General features: G+C 39.4%; 2 protein-coding genes across 2 annotated transcripts; both read right to left on the reverse strand.

Annotated features, from left to right (window-relative positions):
• Window positions 1-538: 538 nt before the first annotated feature.
• On the reverse strand, window positions 539-4,577 carry LOC149211367 (uncharacterized). Its single transcript, XM_089388374.1, has 3 exons — window positions 3,419-4,577; window positions 3,018-3,326; window positions 539-2,896 (listed from the first exon to the last, which is right to left on the reverse strand). Exons 1-3 carry the CDS (start codon window positions 4,451-4,453, stop codon window positions 539-541), a joined length of 3,702 nt encoding a protein of 1,233 aa, XP_089244500.1. The 5' UTR covers window positions 4,454-4,577.
• LOC149211368 (putative 2' cyclic ADP-D-ribose synthase BdTIR) lies at window positions 4,526-5,331 on the reverse strand. Its single transcript, XM_089391481.1, has one exon. The coding sequence runs from the start codon at window positions 5,158-5,160 to the stop codon at window positions 4,612-4,614; it is 549 nt and encodes a 182-aa protein (XP_089247607.1). The 5' UTR covers window positions 5,161-5,331; the 3' UTR covers window positions 4,526-4,611.
• Window positions 5,332-10,597: the final 5,266 nt, after the last annotated feature.

The following is a 10,597-nucleotide window of genomic DNA, read 5'->3' on the forward strand; positions in this document are numbered from 1 at the left end:
AGTTGTGTCGAATCTTATGTGTTTCACATCTAACTGGTATAAATAAAAGAACTTATAGTAACTTAGTTGTGTCGAATCTGTTGTGAAATAGGTAGTGAGACTCGTTAAACCCTTAGTGAGGATAAGCATCACTGGGTGATATTGCTATTTTGGAATGTAGGCTAAATCAAAACAAGGAAGGCCAACTGAAATTATTGCTATTTTGGAATGTAGACTAAATCCAAACAAGGAAAGCCAACAGAAATTATTTTGGAATGTAAGCTAAATCAAAACAAGGAAAGCCAACTGAAATTATCCACAGGTGGTGGTCTGATATTATCGACAAGTGGTAGTGTGATGTAATAAGGAGCAGGATTGAATTTCAATCCTGCCAAATAGTTTTCAATCATCCCAGATGTCTCTGGGTTCTCTAAGGCTCAAGGCCTATCCTGCCAAATAGTTTTCAATCATCCCAGATGTCTATGGGTTTTCTAAGGCTCAAGGCCTATGAGCAGCAGCTTGAACTTTATCTTCTGTACAGAAACGTCTAGTTCTCATTCTAGTTCTCCAAGCTAACCACTATAAGCAGCTGGTTCAACTCTATCAGCTGTCCAGAAACGTCTAGTTCTCGAATCTTTATCAGGTGCTCCTCTATGCCCCTGAACTTTAATTTTCGTAGAGTTGCAATCGATCCCAGCCGCTTCAACACATGTATAAATAGTTCACGATGCTCTATCAACTGCTCCAACTCCTCCCTGTTTTTCAACTTCCTACAACCAGATACATTCCACTTCTGAAGCGATAACAAATGTTCAACACCCGGCAGCTCTTTTAACTCAAAGCATTCGGCAACATCTAGTTCTTGAAGATTTTTCAGCTTGTGCAACCCCTGTATGCTCTTCAACTTCTTACAGCCAGATGCCTTCAAGTGTATCAGCGACCTCAAATGTTCAACACCTTGCAGCTCTTGTAAGTCACAACATAGGCTAACATCTAATTCTTCAAGCTTTGTCAACTTCTCGGACACGTATATGCTCTTCAACTTTTCACAGCCAGATGCTTTCAACTTCTCCAGCGACTTCAAATATTCAACACCTGGTAGCGTTTCTAAGTCAGAGCACCCGGAAACGTCTAGTTCTCGAACCTCTGTCCAGTGATCTGACATTTGTATGCTCGTCAACTTCCCACAAGCCTTCAAACTCTTCAGCGACCTCAAATGTTCAACACCCTGCAACTCTTCTAAGGAAGAGCATCCGGAAACATCTAGTTCTCGAAGCTTTGTCAGCTGAGAGGACACCTTTATGCTCTTCAGCTTCTCACAGCCAGATGCCTTAAACTTCTCCAACGACCTCAAATGTTCAACACCCTGCAACTCTTCTAAGGAAGAGCATCTGGAAACATCTAGTTCTCCAAGCGACCTCAAATGTTCAACACTCTGCAGCTGTTCTAAGGAAGAGCATCCGGAAACATTTAGTACTCGAAGTTTTGTCAGTTGATAGGACACCTGTATGCTCTTCAACTTCTCACAGCCTGATGCATGCAACTTCTCTAACGACCTCAAATGTTCAACTCCTGGAACCTCTGTTAAGTCGGAGCATTCGGAAACATCCAGTTCTCGAAGCTTTGTCAGCTGATCGGATACCTGTATGATCTTCAACTTCCTACAGCCAGATGCCTTCAGCTTCTCCAGCGACCTCAAATGTTCAACACCGGGCAGCTGGCCTAAGTGAAAGCACTCAGTAACATCTAGTTCTCGAAGCTTTTTCAGTTGCTCCAACCCCTGTATGTTCTCCACAGCACAGCGAGGTACTATCAGCTTCTCCAGCAATCTCAAATCTTTAATATTTTGTAGCTCCCGGATGCGATGTAACCCTTCACTCGATAAAGCCACTACCCGAAGCTTTTGAAGCTTCTCCAACCCCCGAATGCTTTCCAGATTTTCACAATTCCTAATGTATAGCATTTCAAGTTTTGCAAGGCCACAAAGACCTTCTATAGACCGCAAAAATCTGCAGTAATATAATTCCAGTTTTATGAGTGTATTTGGCAGTGTGCCAACTTTCCACAGAGCAAGACAACTATGGACTATGAGATATTGAAGGTTGGGACATACGCCTTGGTCAAATGATACATATGATACTTCTGCTCTTTGAAGGAATATGCGTTGGAGCTGCGGAAACATGCAGTTGTGAATCGAAGAGTCCCCTCGCCGTTCAAATGGCAATTTCCTTATTGGACAATCAAGTCTTAACTCAATCAACTGAGTTAAGAGTCCAACGGAATCCGGCAAACAATTCAAATTGTCGCAAACAAGGATCAATTTGTTCAAGTTCCTTAGGTCACCCAGCGAATCCGGCAACGCTGTCAGCGATCTGGATCCTAAATGCAGAATTTCCAACTTAGTTAGGTCTCCAATTGCACTTGGCAATTCTTTCAACTTTCCATTCCCACAATATAATTTTTGAAGGGACCGCTGAAGTGTTATCTGGGGAGGCAGTTCTTCAATTTTGTTGCAGTACGAGAGATTTATGTATTCAAGCGTTCTGATATTTCCTAGCGTTTCACTGGAGATGGTCAAATTCGAGCAAGAGTACAAGTTAAGATATCTAAGACTAGTTAAATTTCCAAACGAATTTGGAAGTCCCTCCAATTTGTAGCAGTTCTTCAGATCAATATGTTGGAGGTTTGTTAAATTCCCAAAGAGCTCTGGCAGTGACTTCATTTCAGAACAGTTTAGTAACTCTAACGAAATCAACGACCTCAAATTACAAAACTCTTCCGGCAAAGTTTCAAAATTATTTTTTCCACTTTTCAAATTGGCGTAAATGTGTTCCAGGTGCTTCAGCTTCCCTATGGACTCTGGAAACTTTGAAAGGGGAGCATCCCTAATCTTTAACTCCCGCAACTGCGAAGGTGCCTGCAAAATGTTCGTGCGATTCAACAGTAAGAAAGAGGTTCCGATGATTGTCATCTACAAAACCCTTGGAAATAATCTGAGATCTCGTCGTACAAGAAACAAAATTTTGAGTCAATAATACCTGCTTTTCGCTTTGCCACAATGTTTCCAATTCATTGCCGTGTACTTCTAAAACCCTTAAATTCCTCGTTAGGGCCCAGGAAGGTAGGGAAGAACATGGACATTTCTCCCAGCGGAGCCATATGAGATTTGGAGCGCGCACCTTCCTAAGAAGGCGTTCCAAGAGACCATCTTCAATATCAAGCAGCTGCAAGTTCTTCATTTTGTAGCATGAAGAAGATCCATTCTCGTCATCACTAGGTAAAGTAAAGTCAGCATTATCTTCACATTCACTCGGACGCATTCTAATTCCTCGCACTTCATTCCTTACCTGTTCATTATTGAAAAGCGATGAAGAATTTTAAAACCCTACACAGATTTCTATTCAATACTCTATAGAAAACTGAATAATGGACTACTTACAGATGTTTCCTGCAACGATTCCTCAATGTTCTCTGTTGGAGGCCAAAGAAAACACGGCGATCCAGACCTCTTGGCAATAGATCTTCCGAGAGCTCTTAGATGGTCATGCATTTTTATCCTATTTTCACTGTCCACCTGGACAAGACACCTGTTCTGTAGATTTCGAAAACCCAGCGAGCCATTCCAACCTGAACCGTCCCATATTTTAATGGCCATGTCCCTGTTTTCTCCAATGAAAACACAGGCTATATCTATGAATATATTTTGATCGCATGTATTCAGGGCCTGATAGCTAATTAGCAATCTTTCTTCTATGGATCTGTGAAGTTCCTTTTGAAGCCTATCCAACTGAGAATCCCAGCAAGATATGTCAGTTTCCCCGTACAGAAGTGCCCCAAACACTTCCAAAGATAAAGGCAAACCACCACAGAATGTTACGAACTTGTCGACCGGATCTTTAAATTTTAGGGGTGGATAGGATTGACTGAAAGCATGCTTGCAGAAGAGCTCAAGGGAGTAGTGTGGATTGAGGCCATCAAGATAATAAATCGATGACTTTTCTACTCCTGACCTTGTGAGAACATCTATGTCTCTACCTGTAATCAGGACGAAGCTACTGGAGGAAAGAACAGATTCCAGATCAGGCAAAAGGGCATCCACCTGATCTCTATCATCTACATTATCTAATACTATCAACTTGGAGAAAGAGGATGAGAGATGCTTTCTAAGCATCGCTTTACCTTCATAAGGGTTATCTACATGCGGATCAGATTTACCCAAGCCCTCGAGAAGTAGTCTCTGCAAAACATGTAAAGAACTTTTGCTTGCTCTGACATCATGTAAAAAACAGGATTTTTCATAATTTGAACTCTCCCTATTGAAGAGTTCTATTGCCAGCGTTGTTTTTCCGACGCCACCCATGCCCACGATCCCCACGACCTGGCCTTTCTCGCTCTGCTGGTTTTTCAGTACTTCTCTTTTAAAACTCTCTACCTTTTCATTCAAACCAATAGTATATCTAGTCAAGTGGCTCATACCAGGTCTTTTAACCTTTTCCAACACACGTTGAACAATCTTTTCCACGAGCTCACCCTCGTCACTGGTTGTTCACAACAATATAGAGAAACAGAGTTAGAAATACATACTTAAATACCATGTAGCTATGCATAAAACAAATGATATCGGTAGGGTTCTCACCCATTACACGTCTCCTGGAGATCTAACCCACTTATATTTGCAACAGTAGAAAGGGCCTCTCTCCACTTTTGAATAGTGGTGGAATAGTGTCGCGGCTTTTGTTCCTTAGTTTCAGAGTCGTATGTTTTCTTCTCTTCCATTTTGCGCAGGGCCTTAGAATACACTCCATCGTTGCTCTGCGTCCGCCGAAGGTCAGCGGGTTGGACATGGTAAAAAACCGGAATAATTGGAGCCCCGGACTCCAACATGTAGAGGAGCTCATTGAGACACCACTCCGATTCTGCATATCCAGGGGAAAATATGGCGACATGTACGGAGGCGGTTCTAATAGCCTCTTTTATTTGAGATGGAAAGTCGTCTCCAACTTGCAGTTCCGGCTTGTCCAAAAAGACTCTCAGTCTCTCCGCAGAAAAGAGGCGATGGTAAAGATGGCTTGCGAAGGTTTTCTTTACATCAGTGCCGCGGTGATTGATGAACACGTCGTAAGTGTCGTTGCTGCCGGCAGATGCAGCCGTAGAAGTGGAGGAAGGTGATTTACGAGCCATGGGGGTTGAAGGGAGACAGAAATGAAGAAGATGGAAAATAGAGGCGTAGGAGGCTTAAGAAGATAAAAAATAGAGGTATAAGAGACACTGTGCGCAAGCAGAGATTGGGAAAAAGATGCGGTCGCTATGAAAATCCTCCTCTCGGCCGACCTAATAACAGAGTGCAGACAACGTATGTTCCAATTTCAAGTTATGTCTTTGGTTTATAGAGAAAATTTTTCTCTTATCTCTAAGAGACGAAATGGGTTGTGGTCATCTGGTCAACTCGCAAGTGCTATTGCATAGTTTCCTGAACATGTCAAAATTAAAAATCTTTATCATTCACTTAATTAAAAATCTGTAAAGCGCACAGTATTTTAGATGGTGCCTTTCAAATATTAAATTATTTAAATATCCATGCAACATGCTAATGATGCTGTATATTGTCCTTTCTTTATAAATCAAACACATGCTAAATGATGACGCTCTATATTGTCATTTCTTTATAAATAAAACAACCGCCAAGCGTGAATGTGGTGACGCTCTATATTGTCATTTCTTTCTAAATAAAACACCCGCTAAGCGTGAATGTGATGACGCTCTATATTTGTCATTTCTTTCTAAATAAAACACCCGCTAAGCGTGAATGTGTATTTATTGTATTAAATTATTTCTTACCTCTCTAGTATTTAATATTCTTATAATTTCTTAATAACTATAGTTTGTAATGTTTATGGGTTATTTTTAACCATTTTATTAATAACAATACTAATTTATAATTGATAATAAATATTTACTTATTTATAACTAGAATTTATATTAAATAATTCTCATTCCTTACAGCATAATAATAAATATTTACTTATTTATAACTAGAATTTATATTAAATAATTCTCATTCCTTATAGCATAATAATCTGATTTAGTAATTAATATATAATAACTATTTTTATCTTATTATTATATAATTTCCCATTCTCTTTTTATTAAAAACTTATTTAAACTTATTTTATCTCCACAATTTATTACTATTATTGCTAACTTACCAGAACGAAAATATTAATAATTCATAATTAAAATTAGAATATTAAATAATTTATACCTAACATTGGTCTTCACTGCATATTTATACCTAGCATTCCCTTCTTTTCTCCTCACTTTTTGTCCTGATGATGAGTCTAGTTTCAGACTCGAAACGTCGACCAAAAAACATGAACACTGTGGAAAATCTGAACTCCATTCAAAAATCACACCACAGTAATCTGCAAACCAAAATAAAATTAGAATATCAAATAATTCCATTTTTTAATCTAACGCTTAGTTCTTACCAACCTAGTTTTCCAAGCGGTGACCCTGGGCTATGATGCATCCTTGCTATTTATTCTCAAAGATTGTATGATTTCTTTCACCTTGTCTAGAGGATGAACCACATTAGTTGGTTCGAAACGTCAACCCAATCCTAATAATGTGATTAATCGAAAAAACTTTCATCTATCTTTTAACTTTATATAGTCGCCAATCCCACCAAAAAAGAAATTAAATAAACAAAAAAAATTAAATTTGAAAATTAAGTTTTATAAGTCAATAGTATTCCACCTCTCTCCTTCCTTATTCTTAGGAAGAAAATTAAACAGGTCATTGAAGTGGAATTTTTTTTGAACTTTCGAACCTAGACACGCCAATCAAAGAGGATGTTGAATTTGACTAATTACTTTTCCCACTCAATCAAAATATACAATAAAATTTTTATTTGTTTTAAATTAGATAATGTAACTTTTTTTAAGTAAGTTTTAAATGTATAAATAAATTTAATGTCTTAAACATTTAAGTTACTTGAATTTTATAGGTTATATGGTTAAAATTTAATATTCCAAAAAAAATTATTAAAATTTATAAATTATATAATTAAAATTTTATATTCCAAAAAAATCTTATTAAAATTTATATAAATGGATAGAAATATGTTAAAAAAAGTTTAGTAATTAAATTATACTCAATCAAAATAATAAAATATTAACTTTCCAAACTTAAAAATTATAAACTCCAGAATTCAAAAATGTCAATCTAATAAATAAAAATGTAAAAAATGCTAGGAAGGTGTTGTGGCAAAACTTCATTTAATTTTATTACTTTCATAATAATAATGAGGATCTTATATGAAAATTCTGGTCATATCGCTCTTTAATGCTGTCATTTAGTTAATTGTGAGACATTTTTGCAAGATTTTCATTTTCTTTGGATTTCCATTCTGATTGGTTCATTGCGTTTGATTTCTTGCTAGCTTTCCATCAGTTCTCATTTGATCTCATTTGGACTTACTGTTTGCAAATGATGCTCATTCAAAGTTTTAGTGATTTTTACCGCTCAGGCCAAAAAAAAATGTACAAAATGTATATATTTTAATCTTTATAAATTAAATCCTCGATGCAGGTGCCTTAATTGTTGGACAAGTGGTGGAGGAGGCAACGACAGAACCTATCCGGCCTCCACACGCGCCCCACCCCCATGTTTAATAGACATGATAGCAAGGGCCAATGTGCGAGGTTGTCACCCATGACTATGGCTATTAAAGCCTATCCTTGGAGTTGGTTACGCATTACTTGGCCGTGGTGGGGCATGGTAGTGTTGTGCAATGCGGTAAGGGTTGTGGAGCTACTGCACAGCTCGCCGAGGTCTACGCCTTGGGTGAGAAGAGGAGAAGCTAGCAACTGGTGCATAGTGTGGGATGTGCTTGTAGTGTTGGATGATCCTTGGGACCCTAGAATGCCCAGGGAGAATGAAACGGTTGTCATTCTCGTCGGCCCAGTTGATTTGCATGACGCGGTGCAGGAGAGAGGAGAAGAGCCAAGGCTGACAAACCTTGGCCAAGCACTGGCTAATCATCCTCTTCTGGTTCGTGAGTAGTGGGGAACTTGCTCGAGTGACTCGTGGTTTGGGACTGATTGGAACCTATGACAAGACATTGGTTTCTCAGGGCTCCCGTGAGGAATTACATTTGGGAAGGGCTCATCTAGCTAGAGGAAATACCCAGAGGCAAGTGTAGAAGAGTTGGCGGGACACTGCGTTTAGCTTCCAATGCCCTGTGCGGAGGAATCCTCATCCCACTTTCCCTGGGTATGAAGAGTTGATTATGGCGACGACCGGTGTATGATAACCCCTCAATTCTCTTTGGGGCCAATGGTAGAAGTTACATTTTTCTTATGTTGTTGTGTGGGGTTGGGAGGGTGTTTGTGTCTGTTGCCATTTCAGGTGTTTTGGGTACGTCGGGATGCCTTGCCACCGAGGGAGACCACACCATGGGGGTGGCAATCCGCGGCAAGAAGATCAGCCGTAGTAGGACAATGATGCCTTGTCAAGTTCGTCAAGCGGCCGTGAGACATAGGAGAGAGCTTATGGCTCGCCGGGGCATGCGGTTGCTCCAACGACGATGGAGTCTATCGCTTCTCAAATCTAGAACATTCAAGTGCACATGGACAACCTCATGAACCAAAGGTATGATGAACGTAACAAGATGGTAGTTTTAATCAATGACATTCAATTTGGCGAATGTGAAATCATGGAAAAATTGGATAATTTGCAACGCCACCAATGTCCACCTTCGCAGTCTCGAAACGAGGGTGTAACATATTGATTTTCATATGCACAAATATGATGGCTATTTCGAAGCGAGAATTTGATGACAGAGCTAAGGAGTTTTATGAGTTGCGGATGGGTTCCATGACAGATGATGAGTATACTAGCAGGTCATTGGAGATGTTGAGCTATGTGCCTTGCCTCAAGGAGGAGAAGGCCAAGGTTCACAGAATCGTCAGTGGACTACCTGTTGAGATTGCAACAAGATGATGGAGCTTAGTGGAAAGGAGTCGCCTTCACTAAGTGGGCCCGCAGGCAAATTATGGCGCAAGTTCTATTTTTGGATCACAGCAGGGATGATCACAGCAGGAGTGACCACAGCAGGAGTGATCATAGCAGGAGTGATCAAAGTCTATTTTTAGACTGGCTATCAAAAATAGAAAAGTCAAATATTATTGTCTCATAATAATATTTAGACTATAAACTTTATCTTATTCTCTTGGAGCACTTCAGTTTGAGCTACAGATGTGGCACATGCAGCTGTCAGAAGGAAATACGCTTTCTTTGTGGGTCAGTTGAGTTGTTGCATGCAGGACTTCAGTTAGAACTCAAGCAGTTGAGTTTGGTGGAGTTGATTGTGGAGTTGATGGAGTTGTGTTCAGTTTGACTTAGTTAAACTAGTTGTAATTAGTCTAACTGTAAATAGACTAATGATGAGTTGTTAAACTAATTATTAACTCATAAAGCAACTAAAGAATACATCAGTTAACTCAGTTGCATGTACAGTTCAACAGGGACAGGTGTTAGAGGATGAGATTTCTATCAGTTGTGCATGAGAATGTGCACATGCATGGATTGAGTTATGCCAATGATCTCTGCGTAGTTGGAGGCCAATACCAAGTGAATATAGCTTGTGCTCACGTGATTTCTAGTGTGGGTGACTTTCACATGGTAAATAGGAGTTTGGATCAGCCATTCTCATTCATTCTCATGCAGGTATTGTGCAATAGAGGCAGGCAAACAGCGGAGGAGATTTGGAGATCAGATCTAAGTTGTATTGTGTGTAACAGGTGGAGATAGTGCTGGATACTTGAGAGGATTATTGTACTATGTAATGTTACATGTTCTCAATCATTAATATACAGATAGTGTGGGGTTTTCAGCTGTAAGCTTTCCCCAGGATACATACTATGTTAATGTGTGCATGTTATTGATGTTTCATTATTTTTGATGCTGCTAAATTGTTGATCAACGTAGAGGAGCTTATGTATTGTGCATGTATTCCGCAATAGTGCATGATCAGGATAATCTCTGTTGAATATGTGTTTATTATTCAAAACTTTCTACACTACCAGTAGCATACAAATATCTGATTGAGTACGATGAGCCTAGATCATTGGAGGAGGCATCCCGAAAGTTGAAACATTGTTATGAGTAGTCGAAGTGCAAAGTTGAGCCTAAGCGTGACTTGAAAGGAAATGAGAAAACTAAAGGGAAATGAACACAAAAGCGAGCAAGGCCTTAAGATGCAAGTGAGAAAGAAAATATAGTCCCTTACAAGAGATTCAAAACAACTGAGAGGGTACATGGAGAAGAGTAGACTAGAGGCTGTGGTAGAGAACCATTGCAATGTTGGATATGTGGCAAGGATCACCATAAAAGGTATTGTCAGCAGTATCAGGGTGGTAGACCCCAGATCTATAGTGCTTACTAGGCACATACAGTTGGTGATGTTGGTCATAGCATTCTCGGATCTATGTAACTATCGACAATAGGCATGTAGACCATCAGGCACTTATCATTGAGATGGATGGTAAGCTTTGTGATCAAGTTGTTTCTATTTTGATTGATCCTTGATCTAACTATAGTTATATTAATCCTAACC

Source organism: Pinus tabuliformis, chromosome 1_1 (assembly GCF_031772625.1).
Source record: "Pinus tabuliformis cultivar Carrire ecotype Pingquan chromosome 1_1, CPIR1, whole genome shotgun sequence".
In the NCBI taxonomy this organism is placed as follows: domain Eukaryota; kingdom Viridiplantae; phylum Streptophyta; class Pinopsida; order Pinales; family Pinaceae; genus Pinus; species Pinus tabuliformis.